Here is a 22,882-nt window from a genome sequence, read left to right as displayed (position 1 = left end):
GCTAAAAGCACAATATCACTCTATATTTCAGCTGCTTGGCAGTAATGTTAGCTGACCAGACGAAGGTCTCTCCATGAATCAATGCTGATCCTAGTGTTGGCTTTTCCTGCCTCAGCCTCCCGACCGCGGCCGGATGGGAACAGGGGAGACACCGGAGTTTTGGTCGGAGACGATAACGTTTCTCTCTGCGGAGCCCCGTCACTTCACAAGACACGGGAAACCTCTGTTGGTCTGGAGGAGCTGCAGCATTACTTCTATACATACCACTGACGAACACAGTATACAGTATACAGTACATACTGCATACTGCGTTCCTCAGTAGTATGCAGTATGTGACGGTTAAAGTGATGTTAGCTAGCTAGCCGGCCACTCTGCTGCTCTGTGGCCGGCTCTCCAGCGAGCTACGCCTGCGGGCGATTGTGGAGCTTTTCAACTCCAAAAAGGCAGATAATCACAGGTTCTGTTAATTTATAATGAACATCTGTGATGTGATATTTAAACAACAGGCTTTTATTTCCATCAACAAGGAATAAAAGCCTCTCGTCTACAGACCGGTCTCTAGTGAGCTCCAGTCAGCTCATAGCGGTCTGTGAGCGTGACTACCCGGCTGGCGAGGCAGCGACCCCGGCAGGCGCTATAGCTAGCTGTCACGGCATTTTGTGGAGCTTCTAAACTCCGACAAGAGTGGAACAAATGTTCGATTCACCATCTAACTTCATAAAACTGCCGATATTCAAAATCTACACAGTTGATTTCTCGCCTCAAAAACGTTCAGAATTGAATTTAGTGATGAAAGAGCTACAAAACATTTTTAAAAAACAAGCCATTTTTGGCTGCTATTGTTATAACCGTAGCCTGTAGCGGTCCAGCGCTTTGCATTGTGGGATACAGTAGGTGAGGTAGACTGGAGATTTTTTCCAAATCAGTATGACATCCGGGTATTTTTGGCATAATGGAGATTTAGCTTTTTTGTACTACCTACTACATACTACATTTTGGCCAAATCAGTACGTACTACTAGTACAGTATGAGGTTTGGAATACAGCCTCTGGCTCCAAATGAGGTCAAAATCTCAAGATGGCAGCTCCTGTATCGGGGATGTTCTGGCTTCACTTCAGTGGGAGGAAGTGGAGACACTTCGTCCATCTTTATATACAGTCTATGGTCACAAGAAAAAAACACTGATTAACCTTTAACAATGTGTTGTATTTTATAAACTTATCACATGTTTTCAGCGTACTGAAAAGTGACTAACAGCTGACTTTAGTTGTCAGATAGATGTAGTGGAAGAGAAGTAGGAGTACCTCAAAGTGGTACATACAGTACAGTACTGGTATTGACTGTGTTAGCTTTACAGACTGGGACAGATTTCTTTGTCCCATTCTGTCTTCTTCACTACATCCCGTCTCATTCAAGAGAAAACACTAAACTCTCATTCAAATCGAACAGCTATTTACTTTACCTTTCTCCCCATTTTATATTTGTTTTTTTATATTATATTTTATATATATATTTATATTTTTTATATTTTATATCTATTCATTTATATTTATTATTATTAATTTTACCACTTTCTCTCTTGTGGAAGAGGTTGGGTTGGCTATGCTGTTTGTAATGCCCTGTAACCACCACATATTTGAACATTTTTTTTAAATATAAAAAAATAATAATAAAGAAAATAGTTTAAAAAGATTAACTGTTGGTTGCAAATAATACAAAATACAAAAAAATAGATAAAATGATCTTCTAAACTCCACTAGATGAATAAAGTTGCAGGACAACACTGCCATCACTGTATTGAAGTGACTGAAACATCCTGACTATATACATTATATTTAAATACTGTAGTGACTATTCAAATTACAGATATAGTATGTGTTTCTGCCACAGACTCACACTATGCAATGCAAAGGGAAGTCTGGAATGCAATACATTTATTAATATACAAAAATAAAATCATAATTTTTTAAAGATTTACGAAAAGAAAAGACAAATAAGAAAACAAAATTTCATCAAAAATAGTCCTGATGTAACTATGCTCAATCAGGAGTGATGTTGATTGGTCTAATATTTCATCATTTTTGATGATGTTTAATAAAAACTGTTTTTTTAAAGTGTAAGTAGTGTGAATGATGAACCACGTAAAATAAAAGCATCATCAGGTAAAATGAAGGGTTGGCTGCCATCTAGTGGTTCGGTCCTGAATCTCCACCACAGATTAAACAGAGCAACAAAATCTGAATAATGAAGAAGTGGATGGACTGGACCTTATGTCATCAGAGTGATTTCAATATGAATATATAGAAATAGAAATCAAACACTGAATTTGTGGAGGATGAAAAGAAGCTGAGCGATGTCATTGCTGTTTCTCGGCCGTTTTCTTGAGGCGACGCTGCAGCAGTACACAAACACAGCGATGTTCACAACAAACTGCAGAAAGCCTATAGAGGAAATGCCGTAGTTCACATACAGGAAGCCGCCAACAGTCGGCCCGATTGTGCGAGTCAGACACTGGACTGATGAACAGAGTCCCATCATCGTGCCTGAGAACAAGAGCAAAGTGGAATCAATTAAACAACTGGATTAAAATAATTGAGTTAAATCTCTGTATCTGGTATTTATTTATTTATTTATTTAAAAAGGATCCCCATTAGCCATTTTCCAATGGCACCAGCTAGTCTTCCTGGGGTCCGAAATCATGTACATTAATTTATCACATACATACATACTATATACAACATCACATTTGTGTTACACCAATAACACTCAAATTTTCAAACATAAATAAATTTCACATTCATACACAATCTTCCACAATTTTTTTGTTCAGCCTCAAGGCCCATCATCAGGGAAAAGGAACAAAGAAAAACCATACATGACCAACACTGGACTATGGATCAGCTGCTTAAGTAATGTATTCGTAGATGGTATCTGAATGAGGATTTGTTAGAGGATTGACGGATGTGAAGAGGGCAGCTATTCCAATGATTGATGGCACGGTAAATGATCGTCTTTTTTAAGGCATTAGATTTTGGGTGAGGTAACATGATTTGGCTGCTGTTCTAGTGAAATGACTGTGAACGTCACTGCATGTGGTAATTTGACTGTATAAAAACTTGGGTTTAGTAGAATAAATGCTGAAAGAATGTCGCTGTGCTTAAGGCGAGTCTTTTCTCTACTGGTAACCATGACAGTTTATGATGCATGCTGTCTGTGTTCGTGGGGCAGTGTAACACAAGTCTTGCAGCTCTGTTTTGGGCAATTTGTAGTTTCCGCAGTATGCTTTTCGGTGCAGAAGACCATACAGGTGAGCAATAGTCCAGGTGGCTTAAACTTAAAGATTTAACTACTTGTCCCAGAATGTGTGCTGGAACATACGGAAGGCATTTTTTTGCCATGGAGATACCATTTCCCATTTTCCTGACAATTGTGTCTATATAAGGTATAAGGTGGTATAAGGTGAGTCTTTAATTTTAGGATTATTTCCTGTTTTATTTGGTTCTGGTAGTTTGTAAGGTTACACTTCTTTCCTCCTCTTCTTTAAAGAGGACCTATTATGCTTATTTTCATGTGCATACTTGTATTTTGGGTTTCTACTGGAACATGTTTACATGCTTTAATGTCAAAAAACACTTTACTTTTCTCATGCCGGCTGTTCTGCAGCACCTCTTTTCACCCTCTGTCTGAAACGCTCTGTTTGAGCTCCTGCATGCAGTTCAGGAGCAGTGTTTCTGTGCCACGCTACCAGATTGCATTGAACTGCTGTTTACATAGACAATGAATGGGAAGCGAGGAAAGGACGGAGCCTGTGGACATGTACCATAACTGTCTTTGGCTTGGCTTTACTCTGCAGACCTTTTACATGCATACAAAATGATATAACACACTAAAGGAAAAGGAACAAGCGCAAAAGCATTATATGCCCTATTAAAGTAGCTGTATTGAGTTGCAGTCAGACATCGAGTGATCTCAGTGCATCTTTGTCTGTGAACGAGTAACCTGCTGTTAATGTTGTGTGGTTGTTGTGAATGTTGCAGGGTGAGCTCACCTGTGTCAGAGGACGGGACGCTCTTGGTGAGCATGCTGTCTGTGATGACGTTAAACATACTGAGAGAAAACATCATCGGGACGACGGTGAGGCAGAAGTGGAACACATTCTGCATGTAAGCCTGCAGAAAGAAATATAAATACCAAAATACAAGTATCTGAGCTGGAGGTGGGACTGAGGATTATTTTCATTATGAACAAATGCCAGTCACCTGAGCCTAAAGGAAGGATTCCTCTAGATGTGAAAACATTTAAAATGTGTATTTTCATTGCTTTGAGACTTGAGAAGCTGTAACCAACGAGTATTTTTCTATTAGCAACATGGCGGTGTCGGTCAGTCCACCCCTTTACTCCACACTGAAATATCTAGCAACTATTGGATTGAATGTCATGAACATTTTTACACACATTTATGTTCCTCAGAGGATGAAGTGCCTTAAACTTGCATTCTGTCTACCGGCCAGCAGGGGGCGACTCCTCTGTTTGCTAAAAGAAGTCTGATTGTATAGATAGATAGATAGATAGATAGATAGATAGATAGATAGATAGATAGATAGATAGATAGTGACTTTATCGATCCCGAGGGAAATTCAACTTTCCAGCATCTCAGTTCCATAGTGCAAACATATTAGTAAAAAGGCACAAGTAAGTAGTACAGAGTATAAAAAAATATATACCAGATGTAAAAATAACTGGAGATGAAGAAACTGTTAAAAATGAATATAGTGCAAGGTAACAACTGAGATATTAAAAATGTGAATATAGTGCAGAAAGTGATATAGTGCTGGATAATAAAATATAGGAGATATAAATATCAGTAAATGTCCGATATGGAATATAATGCGCGATAAGAACTGAGGTAGAGAGTTTTTTTTTTTTTTTAAGTAGACTAAAGCTGTACATTGTTTGTAGAAAACAGTAAAACCAGTCTAAAGGTGCAGAGTAGAGCTGTTGGTGGTGTGCAGAATTAAAAAAGTAGCTCAGTCTATTAAAGGGCACTGTGTGCATTAACTGTCCTGCAGACCGTCCTCCTTTGTCCCCTTCCTCCCCAGAGAGGTGTTGTACCAGTTTGATGGCTCGGGGGACAAAGGACTTCCTGAGTCTGTCTGTGGAGCACTTGGGGAGCAGCAGCCAGAAGTATAGAAGTCTATGAGATAATGAGCCTACTTCTCTCTTGATTTATTCCCTCAGTAAACATTGTAAACATGAGTTTATGGTCTCAATCTCTAGTTTCAAGTCTTCTTCAATACAGCATGATGTTCATTTAGTAAATGATGGTCCCATTTAGAGTCACATAGACCATAAAGCAGGGGATGCTTTAGGGCGGGGCTACCTTGTGATTGACAGGTTGCTACAACGGCGTTGTCCGGTCTGGGAGTTGTCCGTGTTTTCATCTTACAACTTTAACCCTTTCACAGTGTGTTTTTCAGTTCATGAAAGTCAATTGTACATTTCGGTCGCCTAAATATGTCTTATTCAGCGTTCGGTTGAACTTAGCTCCACCCTCTCCTCTCACTTCTGGTTGCAAAACAACAAGATGGTGACGGCCAAAAACCAAGATGGCGCGGCTAAAAATGCCGAAAGTCAAGGCTTCAAAACAGCAGTTCACAAAACCAATGGGTGAAATCACGGTGACTAAAGCTGTTTTCGAAACCGACATACTGCATACTACTGAGGAGCGCAGTATGCAGTATGCAGTACATACTGCATACTGCGCATCCTCAGTAGTATACAGTATGGAACGTAAATCGGTTTATTTTGTAGTACGCGAGGCCGAGTTTCGCGGGCTTCCAGTTTTGGAAGCTTAAAAAAAAACTTAAAAGTTACGGCTTTGCTATGGGTAAAGTTAACGTTAGTAGGACAGATTACGTTCGTTAAAGATAGACAGTAGCACTTATGAATTGCTGTCCTTACATTAAATTAGAAAAATAATATGCTATTTTTACATTTATATCATATTAAAAATAATATGCTATTTTTACATTTATATTATATTAAAAATAATATGCTATTTTTACATTTATATTCCTCCCTGTCCACCGCTGTCACCGGGATGTTGACGTCCGTCATTTCCGCCATTACAAAATTTCCAAAAAGTGACCGTCGCAGCGCATTGCATTGTGGGATACAGTAGGCGAGGTAGACTGGTCTGATGCATACTGGAGAATTTTTCCAAATCAGTACGTCATCCGGGTATTTTTGGCATACTGGAGATTTTGCTTTTGTTCGCATACTGCATACTACATACTACATTTTGGCCAAATCAGTACGTACTACTAGTATAGTATGCGGTTTCGAAACAGCCTAAGTCCACTTCTTATAAACAGTCTATGGGGACACCAGCAGGTTCACACTTGTGGCTTAAAGTAAAGTGTTTTAAAAACTATTAGATGGTTGGGGAAGAAATACAAAATGAAGGAAGAAGGTGGGAAATAAAAAAATATGTCATTGAAAATGAAATTTTAAAAAAATATGAATGAAAAACTGAAAGAAAAAAGTCTTGTCTTGAATAAATTGTTTCATCGAGCTGAAACAAAGTTTTTCAGAGATCCACCACCGTATTTTCTTTTTTTTTCTTTTAACCTTTATTTATTCAGGGGGAGGTTCACTGAGAGCAATGCTCTCAGTTTCAGGAACACCCTGATCACATTCACACAGTTACGCATTCACACCTGGAGGCTGTCCAGCACAACCACAGTCTGATCTGCTGGCCACTGAGCAGCTCCACTGGAGCGGTTGGGGTTAAGGGCCTTGTTCAAGAGCACCTCAGTGGTAGTAATTCACTTACACCACCCAGATATATCCTGCCGGTCCAGGGGATTTGGACCAGCGACCTTCCGGTCTCAAGCTCACTTCTCTAACCTTTAGGCCACCCACTGCCCTACAACTTTAAATATTCTCCAGCTCTGGTGTGTGTGTGTGTGTGTGTGTGTGTGTGTGTGTGTGTGTGTGTGTGTGTGTGTGTGTGCGTGTGTTTGCGTGTGTGTGTGTGTGTGTGTGTGTGTGTGTACCTGAGCCAGTCCCACCAAAGAAGAAACTGCGATAGACAAAAGCAGCAGCGAGTTCTCAGAGTATCTTCCTGTGAGCCGACCGATCACTCCTCCCTGAACCACCTGAACAAACATTGGGGTTTTATTGACCTCGTCTTCCAGTCTGATATCATCATGAGCTGCAGCACATGAGCCACTGAAATAATAATCCACTTGTAATCTTGTACTTCACTGTGCGTGACACTTACCATCGAGGCTATGCCAAAGTAAGCCATCAGATAGCCATTCTGCTCAGGTTGCAGCTTGAAAAAGTCCAACGCAATGATGCTGAACATCACTTGAAAAATGCCTGAGGAAAGAGAAGAGTAGTGCTTCAGTTTGATTACAGATGTTTAGTGCTTAAATAAAATGTCCAAAGTTGTTTAAATGTAACTGAACCCAGACTGTTATTGTTCTAACATTTTCCACTCAGATTTATGTCACTAAGTGGCCTCTAAACACACACAGTGTGTTCCAATCCGCGTACTTCCGTACTTAAAATTACTACTTTGAGTGCATAAGTGCGTTCACACTGTGAAGTATGTCAAAATGTAGTGTACTCGAAGTACCCGGATATTGTACTCAAAACGGTCAAATCGTTGAGTGTGGAACGCTGTACACTTTTCACACTCAATTGTCGCCATCTTGGCTACGTAGCAGAAGGGGCGGAGCCACGACCTCTATTCAAACATGTGAAAATGGCGGCAGATGATGCAGGAGCTTTTGCGGTGCTGAACAACGTACCTTATAGATGTCTATGGGCTACGTAGATAACAGAATAAAACAATATAATACGTAAATATACCGGTGCATTTTCAGCCAACAGGAAGACACATCGTAGGCGTTGGCGACGACGTTGGAAACGTAATTTCCATTTTGCTTTCGTTTTCTGTGTATTCTTGATCTACAAAGCAGGCAGATATTTTGGCGGGTAGTGGACGGATAAAATCTGAAGGAGGCAGCAGCAACACAAAGGATGCCAGCTGCCGTAAAACCCCGAAGAAGAAGAAGATATTTTGGCGGGTAGCAAGCCGCGGTGAAATGTTGCGATCGTCATTTCCGGTAAGTGCGGCGCAGAGTATTCGATTTGAGACGACCCTACCCCGTTGAAATTCACGCACTACTCAAGTAAGTACAGAGTGCACACAGTGCACTACATTCAAGTGTACTTCAGGAAGTACGTGGATTGGTACACACTGAAAGTCCTAAATGATCAAATGTGCAGTGAAAACATAACAATATTTTCAGTCCAGTAAATCACCATGTAAATTCAGTCGGAGGCCACAGATCATACATCAGGCAGTTATAAACAGCAATATTGATTATGGATTGCCTATATTGTGCAACGAGGGCGGTCATAATATCAGATTTTCACGATTATCGTGGCCAAAAGAATTCAGGATAACAATATCATTGTGATATCTACAGAAAATCTGAAAATAAATAAATAAATAAAATAATGCTATCAGTCAAACTCATCTTTCACTTTGTTTATTGTGCATTCTGTCTCTTCTTTGGTAAACGAATTACGCTCAAAATACGAGTGTAGAGAGGTCTGTAACCGTAACTACATATAAAATGATTTATTTACACAATACTATCGTGTGTGTGTTATTAACAGTATATAAATATTACATTTTTAAATATCACGGTATATCGTAGTACCCCTATGTGCAACAGAGAAATTACACAGAATCTGTGTTTTCTGTTGCACAGCAAGATATCGACAGTTTGCTGATTTATGTTGAAAGACTTGGGATGGAAAGGATGGAGAAATGTGTTGTGTAAATACATTCACTCTTCTCACTTTAACTCTCACCTGATGGCAAACCTGCAACTATCTTCACAACTAAAGTCCGCTTCACACCTGGAAACTTCATCAGTCTTGTGATCTCTCCCACGTTGAATATCGACTTCTTTTTGTTCTCACCTGCAGCGAATTCAAAGAGAAAGAATAAAACGGATGTACAGAAGCACGAACAGCCGGATACCTTCCAGATTAACATGACATAATCTCTAACAGGCTGGAGATATTAGTGAACTGTCAAAACCTAAAATATGAGAAGCACACAGCCATGTGTGTAGCTCATGCAAAATCAAATGAGGTGTTTTCATATAAAAAATAAAAAAAATGTCCTTTAAAGACTAACTCTAAAACTAAATGAACTGAATAAATCATCATTCTCCAACCAGCATGCTTGATCTTTTTAGCACAACCATCAAACCAGACCACTTTAAGACCAATGAAACACGTCAGTGTAACCAAAAAGCCCAATGCGTCGTCGTTTGTCCCTGCAAACAATACACTAGTTGTAAAGGTCGGGTCGATAATGCTGAGAAACCAGCAAGAGTACAATAGATTTAAAAAAACGATCCAACCTAAAAACCAGCCCAGTGTTGCCAAATCTTCTCCAATGAAAGTAGCTAGCAGCACTAGCTAAATCCCTAAATCTAGAGAGAACATCACCAAGTCATCAACACTGACAGTCCGTCCCTTCAGGTCTCCCTCCAAAGACACTCCCCCACCATTATCATTAGGTAGGTAGACAGGTAGGTAGACAGTCCGTCCCTTCAGGCCTCCCTCCAAAGACACTCCCCCAACATTATCATTAGGTAGGTAGACAGGTAGGTAGACAGTCCGTCCCTTCAGGTCTCCCTCCAAAGACACTCCCCCACCATTATCATTAGGTAGGTAGACAGGTAGGTAGACAGGTAGGTAGACAGAGCCAAAAATACACAAACAAAATCACACAAAATTCAAAATGGCCAACTTCCTGTTGGGTTTAGAGCATGGCCCCAAGAGACCTTTTTTTTAAGTCTACATGTGATACACGTGCCTAACAAATTTCATACATCTAGGTGAAACGTACTGCGAGGGCAGCTTCGTTGAAATTTTGCAACCAAGCACAAAAACCATATCCGTTAATATGTTTGTGAAGGTTCTCGGTCATCCAGGTCATGGTATTCGAGTAAGGGTTAAATCAGCAGCAACTGGACTTGTTTTAGGTTCTTGAAGACGTTTTCTCTTCTCATCCGAAAAGCTTCTTCAGTTCTGGCTGAATGGTAGGGGAACCCAGGAATTCAACCTCTGTTGGGTCGTTAGCAGGAATATAGAAACCACTCAGTACATTGGTGCTCCTAGGTGTGGCTACTGTAGTTATGGGTCGTTAGAGTCAGCTGATACCAGGTGTGAATGGCTGCCACATGGGTCGTTGGAGTTGTTAGTCAGCTGATGTCAGGTGTGAATGACTGTCCAGTGAGGTCAAGTGTGAATGGTTGTTTATGCAGTCCAATGTATGCAGTCCAATGCAGTCCAACTGCATACACCAGGTTACTTTGCTTATGTTAAGAATGGTACCTATTGAAATATGTAATCAAAGTAAGACTATTTTGGCATTCACAAACGCAGCTATATTTTCTCTTCCTGAATATTCCTGATATTTCCCCAAAGAACTTAAAAACTATTTAAAATAAACCTTAAAAGATATTGACTTTAATTTTGGCTGCAAATGGATGAGCGGCTCACTCGTACTTCCCAATGCCTGTGTGCCACGAGCCTGATAACATCAGCATTTTATACAGATTCCCAAACAGCTGACAACATTAGTGTAGCAGATGGAAGTGTGTCTTACCGTCTTTGTTGGTTTTTGGAGCTTGAGATTTGGTAGTTTTTTGGGATAAACTTAAAACCAGCAGTAAATTGAAGGCACTCCCCGCAGCACCAAAACATGCAGTAAATGTCTCCCTGGGGAATACAAAGTGAAAGCAGTGTTAGGTGGACACATATTTTGGACATTTTTGGTGTAAAATATATATAATACTGTATATACATTTATAACCCTACATACACATAAATACCACTCAGTCATTTCAAAGTCTATCATCGTCATTTTCAATGCATTTCCATGTTCAAGTTAAAGTAACTATAATTCATTTTTTGTCCAATCGGGGGCAGCGGAACAAGCTGTAAACACAATGTTGACATGGTTTGAAAAGAGTGACACACCCAGCAGACATGGAGCAGCACCCGACTAATGTAAGTCCAATTATTTACTCCTTTTAGCTCTGTTTTGGTCTCCACCAACTCCTGATGGAAATATCAGTCTCTTTAGCTGCTGAATGTTCTGCTTTCTATACCTTACCAGGCCATAACTTCGTCTGTCTGCTGTTTGGTGCTGGGCAGATAGTGTATGGTGGGTTAATCAGAGAAAAGTGTTTCCTGTTGCAGCTGAAAATGAGGTTGATGACAACGCTGAGAGTGGATAAAAACTATAAAGTTGTGGGCCGTAAAACCAAAACAATGAGCTGAAAGATGCTAAAAAACTCGGCAGAGTTTTTTTGGGCTCTTCACTAGAAACAACCGCTTTAACACTTACACATAATCATTAATCTACTCCTAAAGGAACAGTGTGTAATATTTAGTGGGATCTATTGGCAGAAATTGGAAGATAATATCAATAAGTACGTTTTCTTTAGCGTATAAAAACTAAGATTCGTTGTGTTTTCGTTAGCTTTGAATGAGCCTATCTACATAGGGAAACTGCTCCTCTTCACGGAGTCCTCCATGTTTCTACAGTAGCCCAAAATGGACAAAACAAACACTGGCTCTAGAGAGGGACATTTGCGTCATCATGTTTTCGCGTCGGCCACCATAGTTCTCCGACACGCATGGCACAGGGAAGAAGTTTCAGTTGGTTGCAATCTGCAACCTCACCACTAGATGCTGCCAGATCCTACACACTGCACCTTTAAGACTTGGTGACTGGATTTTTCTCACCATTGTACATATCTTCATGCACTGTCACTGTCTATATAAATCCTGCATGCTGTATGTACAGCATATAGACATCCTTTGCATGAATATAGTGTACATAATCCTACAGTCCATGTATGTCCATTCAGTATTTATTTCTTTGCACAGAACACTTGACTTGTATATAGAGTTTTTATTTTATTTTTGCTGTTGATCATTGGTGCTTTTTATAGCTTATACATTCATTTTTTTATTACACGGCTTTGTTGGATACTTGATTCTGATTGGTCAATTACAGTGCTCTACGGTCTGTTATTTCTTTATAGCAGACCTATGTATAGCAGACCTATGTGTAAAAGACCGTTGCTACGATAACAGACCGTTGCTACGTATAACGTATAACAGACCGTTGCTACGTATAACAGACCGTTTGCTATGGGCCACAGCTCTGATGTCGGACTCTGGAGGACCGTTTTTTGTCTCAAATTATTGATTTCTTCAGTAAGTAGCGGCGTAGTAAGCGGGATAATGTACAGCAAGCGGGTCATTGTTGTGAAATAAACCCCAACAGGGCGGCATTGTAGACTGAATTGCCTGATTTAACCCCACCTTCACATCACTGCTGCAATGTAGACTCCAACAACACACATACAATGAAACTTACCCATAGCGTGTGTTAAGATTGCCGCCCAACGTGGACCCAGCTATTATACCGATGCCAAAACACAGACCTAGTTTGGATAAAGCATCTGCCCGTTTTTTCAGGTTCTGTCAGGTCTGCAACGACCATCTGAGACGCTGCAGACAGGAGAGGGATGAAGAAATAAAAGCAAGTGAGACTGCATCTAGTGTATATTCAGGATAAATCAAAATGGAAATAGGATGAAATGGAAATTAAGCAGAGAATTGGCACAGGGGTGAAACTTTTGCTCTCCTAAATATTTCAAGGTTACTGCATATTGTTTGTAATATGCACTACTTGATATCCAGACAAATACTTCTTATTTATCAATAGTATGCGGTAAAATGCCATGACTGAGCAAGTAGGCTAATGTAAATGTGAATATTGAATTTTCTGAAGTGATCAAGATAGAAAGCTATTGACAAGAGCTCAATCCCAACGTTCACACTAACAAACTCAAAGACATTGAGGCGCATTACCGCAAAGTCTGTGAGAGTTTAGGACTGTCCCACTGTCAAATCATCAAGTCCTTAAGGGCTCTCTCGCAGACATTTTGAGCAATTTATGAACACTAAGGCTGTATTCAAAACTGCATACTATACTAGTAGTATGTACTGATTTGGCCAAAATGTAGCATGTAGTATGTAGCATGTAGCATGTAGCATGCAGTATGCAGTATGCAGTATGCAGTATGCAGTATGTGAACAAAAGCAAATCTCCAGTATGCCAAAAATACCCGGATGTCATACAGATTTGGAAAAAATCTCCAGTAGCCTATGCATCAGACCAGTTTTACCTCGCCTACTGTATTCCACAATGCAAAGCGCTGGACCGCTACAGGCTACGGTTACAACAACAACAGCAGCAAAAACGGCTCGTTTCTTACATTTTTTTGTAGCTCTTTCATCACTAAATTCACTTCTGAAAGTTTTTGAGGCGAGAAATCAACTGTGTAGATTTTTAATATCGTCAGTTTTACGAAGTTAGATGGCGAATTGAACATTTGTTCCACCGTTGTCGGAGTTTAGAAGCTCCACAAAATGCCGTGACAGCTAGCTAGCGCCTGCCGGAGTCGCTGCCAGCCAGCCGGGTAGTCACGCTCACAGACCGCTATGAGCTGGAGCTCTCTAGAGACCGGTCTGTAGACGAGAGGCTTTTATTTCCTTGTTGACGGATAGTTTGTTTAAATATCACAACACAGATGTTCATTATAAATTAACAGGAACATGTTTTTATCTGACTTTTTGGAGTTGAAAAGCTCCACAATCGCCCGCAGGCGTAGCTCGCTGGAGAGACGGCCACAGAGCAGCAGAGTGGAGAGGGAAGAGGAGAGAGAAGAGGAGAGAGAAGAGGAGAGAGGAAGAGGAGAGGGAAGAGGAGAGAGAAGAGGGGAGGGAAGAGGAGAGGTAAAGAGCGGCCTCTGACGGGGGCAGAGAGATTCCTGCTGAGACAACATGACCCTTTTTAACATTCCTCTAATATCTGGAGGAGATCAGTCCACTGTTTAGTTTGAGCAGTTTGAGTAACGTAAATGTTGTGGATGAATATTTTATATTTCCCGTCTCCCCTCGTTGATGATCCTGTTTGTCTGACTTCATTATGAGTTGTTAGAATAAATAGTTTAAACCTGCAGTATCTTATAAAATAAACTAACAGAACAGAAACAACTAAATCAAAGTTGTATTTTTCGACAATATTGCAATAGTGGTATGAGTTAGTTTTTTTGTCCAGTGCTTTAAGAGCTGGTTTAAAGGCTAAAGCCTGGTCTAGCATACTGCTAAATACATCACTTTAATCGTCACATACTGCATACTACTGAGGAACTCAGTATGCAGTATGTACGATGTATGTTCCTCTGCGAGCAACAGGACGCTGACTTTCATTGACTTAACGGCCCACAGGTGTTGCTGTTAACAAGCAATTTCTGATTCTTACAAACAGTCCCTTTAACACTGGCTCTAATACTCGTCATAATTGCAGACATAGTTTGGCCACAAAGTCAGCAATGCAAGAAAGGCAGAAGGAACGGATAAATAACAATGAATGATTAATCCAGAGCAAACAATAATCTAGGTTTAACATGTTAAACTGAGTGAGCAGGGTTGTACATGAGTGGTGCTTACCAGGCAGGGCATGCATGAAGACTGTAGGGAGTTTGTGGATGAACAGCATGGCAGGACTCTCTGCGATGGCCAGCAGTAGAAAGAAAACCACCGTAGCAGAACACGCCAGAGACAAAGCTGCCCGCGCTCCGAAGAGATCTCCAAACCTGCCGACAAAAAACAAATAGAGAAAGCATGTGTTAGGTCGCTGATATTAAAACAGCAGCCTCTGTGAAGAGAATAACCTCTGTGCACGTCTGTTAAAGTAGCTGTAACAGAAACTCACCTTCCAAACACAGGACCCCCAATCAGTTGGACTACACCGACCATGGTTTGTAAATAACCAAACACAAGGTGTCAAAGCCCAGTTTTCCTTGCCAAATACTATAGAGACACATAATGAAAATACATATTCAAATTCACACAATCATATGTAGCATGTTAACATGTTCAGAGCAGGTATCAGATTATTTTCCCGCCAGGTAAGAAAAGCACCTCTACCAGTCAACACATCCAAACTGGGACTTTATTCCGGTGACCCTCTTTTTACTGGATATCGTGTATATGATGCCACATTTATGCCATGTGGGATGGAAGATAGCCATGAAAGGGATTCCCGTGTTTACAACTTTTCCTTTATTCCCTTTGGGGGAAAGAATTACAATATATTGGGACATGATTCACAATAAATGTACTCAACATCAGTACACACATAGAAGGAATCTGACTCCGGTTTTCTGCAGCTCTCTAAACATACTTAAACAGAAATAGAAAAAATACCAGCTAGGAACAAGGACAACAAAGCTGGACAATTAAAGGTCTATAATAGACAGGACTGTTATGTACAGTAAGTAGTGAAAAAATGGGTGTATATAAATATTATATAAATATAAAATTTATATAAAAAGCACCCAATGACCAACAATAAAATAAGAAATAAAATAAAACGTCTATATACAACTCAACTTTTCTGTAAGTTGTAAACAATACAAATAGTTCAAATAAATAAATACAGAATGGATATACATGGACTGGATGATTATGTACAGTATGTACAGTGCATCCGGAAAGTATTCACAGCGCTTCACTTTTTCCACATTTTGTTATGTTACAGCCTTATTCCAAAATGGATTAAATTCATTTTTTTCCACAACATTTTACACACAATACCCCATAATGATAACATGAAAAAAATTTTTTTTAATTTTTGCATATTTATTAAAAATAAAAAACAAAAAATCACATGTACATAAGTATTCACAGCCTTTGCCATGACACTCAAATTTAGCTCAGGTGCATCCTGTTTCCACTGATCATCCTTGATATGTTTATACAACTTGATTGGAGTCCACCTGTGCTAATTCAGTTGATTGGACATGATTTGGAAAGGCACACACCTGTCTATATAAGGTCCCACAGTTGACAGTGCATGTCAGAGCACAAACCAAGCCATGAAGTCCAAGGAATTGTCCTGTAGATCTCGAGACAGGATTGTATCGAGGCACAGATCTGGGGAAGGCTACAGAAACATTTCTGCAGCATTTAAGGTCCCAATGAGCACAGTGGCCTCCATCATCTGTAAATGGAAGAGGTTTGGAACCACCAGGACTCTTCCTAGAGCTGGGCTGCCCGGCTAAACTGAGCGATCGGGGGAGAAGGGCCTTAGTCAGGGAGATGACCAAGAACCCGATGGTCACTCTGACAGAGCTCCAGCTCTCTGTGAAGAGAGGAGAACCTTCCAGAAGGACAACCATCTCTGCAGCCCTCCACCAATCAGGCCTGTATGGTAGAGTGGCCAGACGGAAGCCACTCCTCAGTAAAAGGCACATGACAGCCCGCCTGGAGTTTGCCAAAAAAGCACCTGAAGGACTTTCAGACCATGAGAAACAAAATTCTCTGGTCTGATGAAACAAAGATTGAACTCTTTGGCCTGAATGCCAAGCGTCATGTCTGGAGGAAACCAGGCACCGCTCATCACCTGGCCAATACCATCCCTACAGTGAAGCATGGTGGCGGCAGCATCATGCTTTGGGGTTGTTTTTCAGCGGCAGGAACTGGGAGACTAGTCAGGATCGAGGGAAAGATGATTGCAGTAATGTACAGAGACATACTTGATGAAAACCTGCTCCAGATCGCTCTGGACATCAGACTGTGCCGAAGGTTCATCTTCCAACAGGACAATGACCCTAAGCACACAGCCAGGATAACAAAGGAGTGGCTTCAGGACAACTCTGTGAATGTCCTTGAGTGGCCCAGCCAGAGCCCTGACTTGAACCCGATTGAACATCTCTGGAGAGATCTGAAAATGGCTGTGCACCGACGCTCCCCATCCAACCTGATGGAGCTTGAGAGGTCCTGCAAAGAAGAATGGGAGAAACTGTCCAAAAATAGGTGTGCCAAGCTTCTAGCATCATACTCAAAAAGACTTGAGGCTGTAATTGCTGCCAAAGGTGCTTCAGCAAAGTATTGAGCAAAGGCTGTGAATACTTATGTACATGTTATATTTTCGTTCTTTATTTTTAATAAATTTGCAAAAGATTTTAAACAAACTTTTTTTCACTTTGTCATTATGGGTATTGTGTGTAGAATTGAGGAACAAAAAAAAATGAATTGAATCCATTTTGGAATAAGGCTGTAACAACAAAATGTGGTAAAAGTGAAGCGCTGTGAATACTTTCCAGATGCACTGTACATGTAAAGATGTTTCTTTACTGTATGTACAGTGAGTAGTAGCCGTTAAGTCAACGAAAGTCAGCGTCCTGTTGCTCACGCTTGTGCTCGCTCTACATAGACATGAACGAGCATCGCTCAAAACAGTGAGGCGACACACGTCAGCTAAAAGCACAATATCACTCTATATTTCAGCTGCTTGGCAGTAATGTTAGCTGACCAGACGAAGGTCTCTCCATGAATCCATGCTGATCCTAGTGTTGGCTCTTCCTGCTTCAGCGTCGGTGCCGAGGCTCTGAAGCAGAAAAGCGGGTCGGTGACGGAGCTCCGCAGCGAGACACGTTATCGTGTCCGACCAGGTGCCGGTTTCTCCCCCTGCGGGTGCAGTCGGGAGACACGGGAAACCTCTGTTGGTCTGGAGGAGCTGCAGCAGTTATTTCTGCACAAACGTCCACTGTACATTCACTAGATTTCTCAGAGCTAAACTAACTCTTCTGTAGTGTGGAGTGTGCGCGCGTTCACGTCTAGAGGTGGAGCGAGCAGAGCGAGAACGCGCGCGCGCTGTCTGAGTGAAGGCAAGCAAGCAGCGGAGGAGAGGCTCCGGCCACATGCAAGCGCATATGCGAGCGAGCGCGCATGTGTCCCAAACCCGGTACATTTATACGCTTAAAGAGTTACAAACAGTCCCCTTAAAATCAGTCAAATAATTTTCTGTGTATTAACTAATTGATTAATCGACTAGCCTAATCGTTTCATGTCTAATGTAAAGTTTGCTCCACCATGTGCCACTTACATATTCATGTGTCAGTGTTGATAAAAGTATCAACAAAGTAATAATCCAGTATTATCAGTGGAGGAATGTAACTAAGTAGGCTACATTTACTCACTTACATACTGTACTCGAGTACAGTATGTACTGTATGAGGTCATTTCTGCTAGGATGCGGGGGGACTTTTACTTGTAACAGTATTTTCACAGTGTGTTATTAGTAATTTTACTTAGTAAATGATCTGAAGACTTCTTCCACCACTGAATATCGTTATATAACATATGACGTAAGCCAATATGACTGCAATAATGATAATTTCTGATTAAGTAAATTTAAAAGGGACTGTTTGTAACTTCTTACACGTTTAAATCATTGCAGGTCGGTGTCCCATGCGCGCTCGCGTGTGGCTACGCTGTTCAGACTCAGACTCCAACACAAACTACACGGAAGCACCAAAACCTCTTGGTTGTATCTAGTGAAGCCCGTCTGTTAAACAGTGTTGGCCGCGGTCGGAGGACGCGGGGGAGACCGTAGCTTTGGTCTCCAGGGCCGGAGTCTCTGCTGTACTCTGCTCCTCTGCCTGCCTTCACTCAGCTCGCCCCACTCTCACGTGCATGCGCGCACACAACACACTGCAGAAGAGTTAGTTTAGCTAGTGAATGTACAGTGGACGTTTGTGCAGAAATAACTGCTGCAGCTCCTCCAGACCAACAGAGGTTTCCCGTGTCTTGTGAAGTGACGGGGCTCCGCAGAGAGAAACGTTATCGTCTCTGACCAAAACTCCGGTGTCTCCCCTGTTCCCTCCGGCCGCGGTAAGGAGGCAGGAAAAGCCAACACTAGGATCAGCATTGATTCATGGAGAGACCTTCGTCTGGTCAGCTAACATTACTGCCAAGCAGCTGAAATATAGAGTGATATTGTGGTTTTAGCTGACGTGTGTCTCCTCACTGTTTTGAGCGATGCTCGTTCATGTCTATGCAGAGCGAGCACAAGCGCGAGCAACAGGACGCTGACTTTCGTTGATTCAACGGCCACAGGTGTCGTTGTTAACAAGACATTTCTAATTTTTACATAGAGTCCCTTTAAGTGCATGTTGCTCACAATCCGCAGCATATGTAGATTTATTGAAGTACATTTGTGAATGCAGGACTTTGACTTTTAATGGAGAGTTTTTACTCTCTCTAACTAACAACAACTACTGTTACTGTGTAATAGAACACTCATGATGTATACAGCAGCTCATGAATAATAATAATGAAATCATCAGTCAGTGGCTCAAATACATTCCCAGCGTTTCCGGAAGCGTTTTCACATTCACGGCCGGCTCGTAAATCTCAGCTTCCTGCTCTGGGCAATAACAGAAATACTTACAGGAGTGACAGACAACTGTAAGAACATCCATGTGATGTCCAGAGCAGTGATGAGGTAGACCACGTTCAGAATGCTCTTCCTCTTCTGTTGGTCGGTAACGTTAGCCTGGGAGGGAGCTGAGGCTCTGGAGGACGGCTCCTCGGTGGTTTCTCCTCTTCCACTCATGTCGCTTCTTGTAGAAACACACTTCAGACATTAACGTTTAACAGTCGGTGGGAATCAAACCGGTCAAACCGGTAGAATACACTTTGGCCCGGTGAACTCTCACATCAACTCGCTAATCTGACGTTAACGTTAGTTGTACTTTGGAACCGAACACAGAGGTGACAAGGAGGCGTTACCGAATTAACGTTAGCTAGTTACGTAAAAATATGATCTCAAATGTGCAGTTCGGTTAAAGCGTTGTTCACTGGAACAGCTGGACCTGTCCCTCATTTCAAGTCCTATCCGGAGTTATTGAGCGATCATAAACGTCTCTTATATAAAGTGTCACACCGGGATGTGGAAGTTTACTACTGTGGTGCATTCAAGTACTCCTATTTAGATCGTACTTTGGAGTTGTATCACTCATTTTAATGGTTTTGAGTGAAATACCGTTTAAAGAAGTTTAGGCTATACTTCTTCCCAGTCTAGGTGTATAATTCTTCCTACCCCTTTTTGGACCTGTAATATTTATTGTTCTGTTAATATTATTAAGAATTTGTTGTAACTGTTTACTGTTCATGTTATTGGTTATTCTTGTTTTGTTTTCTTATTGTTGATTACATTGAAATAAACGGGTATGTGTATTGTGTGATGTGTGATGTGTATTATAGTCTATCTATCTATCTATCTATCTATCTGACTATCTATCTATCTCTATCTATTTATCTATCTATCTATCTATCTATCTATTTATCTATTTATCTATCTGTCTGTCTGTCTATCTATCTATCTGTCTGTCTGTCAGTCTGTCTAAAAAATAAGTTCTTAAATCACTTAGGTAAAACTTGTAATACTACAATGGAAAACATTCCATTAGAAGTAAGCGTCCTCCAAGTAATCAGCTCTTTTAGCTGGTAAAGTAGCAACACCATCATTTAAGAATAAAAAATAGTAGTTTTACAAAAATGCTATGTAATAAATTCAAAACTGACTTAAAGCATCAAAAGTAGAAGTACTCATTATGCAGCTGAATGGCCCCTGCCAGTGTTAAATATCTGCTGTTATTGGATTATTACTGAAGCATTAACATGTAAACTGACTTTTTGCCACTGTAGAGTAAGTTGCGAGGGCATTTGAGCAGTGTTGCATGTGATTCTGTCTTAACCTGAATGTTATTTCAATTGAAGGGACGATTAGAGTGGAAATCAGGACCTGTACACCGGGAGGTGCAGAACCAGAGCCTGCAGGATTATGAAGGATCCTCACCACCCAAACAACGGACTGTTCCAGCTGCTGCGGTCAGGCAAGCGCCTCCTTAGCCATGCTGCCACGCTGCCACGCTGCCACACTGCCAAAACAGAGAGACTGACACAGAGTTTCTTTCTCCAGGACATCAGTACTGTGAACTCTGACCTTTCCAGGGCGCCCACCACGCGCAACACGCTGCCCCTCTTACCCACACACGTTCACACACACACACACACACACACACACACACACACACACACACACACACACACACACACATAGGGCTACATACAGAGAATACACACACACTCATTACTATTCTATTCACACACTTATATTTATATTCCATATTGTATATAGACCCCTCTCACTGTAAATATTGCCATTGCCAAAATATTTGTTTAGTTGATGTTGTTTTGCACAATCTTGTGAGCACTGCCACTTTGCATTTCACTGCACATCCTGTATGAGTACGTGACGAATAAAACTCTTGAATCTTGAATCTTGAATCTCACAAGGTATCTGCTAATGCCTGGTCACATTTCACAAGGCAGTCTCTTAACGCCCTCCTGTGGTCAGAGCACAAAGTGTTCCAATATGCATAAAAACATCTGGAACCAAAGACTTGGAGTTGCGTCCTTTTTAGGCCCCAAAGGGTTTTTGGAGTTATTTTATACTATTATGTGATTAGAATGGTTTATACCTTTAATAACTGTAAAGTCAGTATATCAGTGAAATCTATAAACAGAAATAATGATATATACTGTCCTCATTAGATGTGGTCTTGTACTGCAGTAAATGTGTTTTCCTGCTGGAAGAGTCCATTTTAAATAACATTGGCTTTGGTTGTTTTCGGGAACTTAGAGGAGATGGGTGGAGGATAAGCTTGAAGAGGAGAAAAAATATCCGAAAACACTCTTGAAAATATTAAGAAAGAAGTCCGAAAAAAAATTGTGAAAAATGTTCTGAAAATATCCGAAATTTATTAGAGAAATATGTGACAAAATTAGTAACAAATGTCCGAATAATATCCGAAAAGTATGTAAAATATCCAAAAAATGAATCATTATTATTATTATTATTATATTTGAAACATATTTTTTTAAGTTTGAAATATAATATTAAAAAATAAATAATTAGGAAATATAGAAGAAAAAGGAAATATAGAAGACAAAATAACAAATATTTATCATTTGAGTTTTATTATTTAGAGTCCCTCTCCACTATATCATGTTTGCTTATTGTTACTTTATTTCCATCAAATTCATCTGCAGAACATTTCTCTTTGCTTATATCTGAGTTTAAGACATGAAGCTATACAGGCATGATTTTGTGACATGTAATTTTTGAAGCAAATCACTGACATATGCAACTTATACTGGTGTGATGTGGACATTTGAAGTCTCCAGTGAACATTCACTGAGAACAGACTTTTCAGTGAAGGAGGAGTAAAACTTTTTGCTGAGGGGGAAGGCATAAATATTGTTATTAGAGTTTTTCGATTAGATTATATTCAACTTTATTGTCATTGTACCTGAGTACTGGTGCAAAGCACTGAGGCAGCAAAATGCAGTTTAGCATCTAACCAGAAGTGCCAAAAGCAGTTAAGTGCAGAGTAATATAAATATTTATAGTGGTAGCTTAATAAATAGAATAAACTGTAAGGGGTAGATATGAATACACTAAGCTATATACAGTATTGACAGTATAATATGAATATGCTAAGATATATTTATTTAATTAACGAATTATTTTTTTTGTGGGAAAAACAACATATCAGACACAAACTATTATTCCAAGCAGAATTGTTTATATGTCTTGAATAGAGCTGTCAAACGCGATAACGTGTTTACGCAAATTCATTTTAATGCCACTAATTTCGAAGTTGTAGCGGGCTCAGTTTTTAAAGCTAGAAAGAAGATACTGGTATCATATGAAACTATAAAACTTAAGGAATCATCAGTACCAACCATGTCATAGCTACGCTACAAACTTACACTAAATTTTGACGAGGAAAAACCTTCATGGCCATCTTCAAACGGGTCCCTTGACCTCTGACCTCCAGAT

General features: G+C 40.4%; 1 protein-coding gene and 1 long non-coding RNA gene across 2 annotated transcripts; one reads left to right on the top strand and one right to left on the bottom strand.

Moving 5' to 3' along the window:
• Positions 1-1,912: 1,912 nt before the first annotated feature.
• Positions 1,913-19,954, bottom strand: slc22a18 (solute carrier family 22 member 18). The gene is given in 11 exon segments (XM_037790171.1): positions 1,913-2,543; positions 4,049-4,169; positions 7,059-7,160; positions 7,286-7,386; positions 8,896-9,006; positions 10,709-10,821; positions 12,494-12,588; positions 12,590-12,627; positions 14,635-14,780; positions 14,900-14,997; positions 19,424-19,954. Coding segments are annotated over 11 exon segments (1,320 nt in total). The 5' UTR covers positions 19,589-19,954; the 3' UTR covers positions 1,913-2,313.
• Positions 11,049-21,096, top strand: LOC119500484. The gene is made up of 2 exons (XR_005209625.1): positions 11,049-11,112; positions 20,755-21,096. It is a non-coding gene; the product is annotated as an uncharacterized LOC119500484 (long non-coding RNA).
• The last annotated feature ends 1,786 nt before the right edge of the window (positions 21,097-22,882 follow it).

Source organism: Sebastes umbrosus, chromosome 2 (genome assembly GCF_015220745.1).
Source record: "Sebastes umbrosus isolate fSebUmb1 chromosome 2, fSebUmb1.pri, whole genome shotgun sequence".
In the NCBI taxonomy this organism is placed as follows: domain Eukaryota; kingdom Metazoa; phylum Chordata; class Actinopteri; order Perciformes; family Sebastidae; genus Sebastes; species Sebastes umbrosus.
Note: the sequence above shows the minus strand (reverse complement) of the source record. Positions and strands in the feature narration are given on the sequence as shown.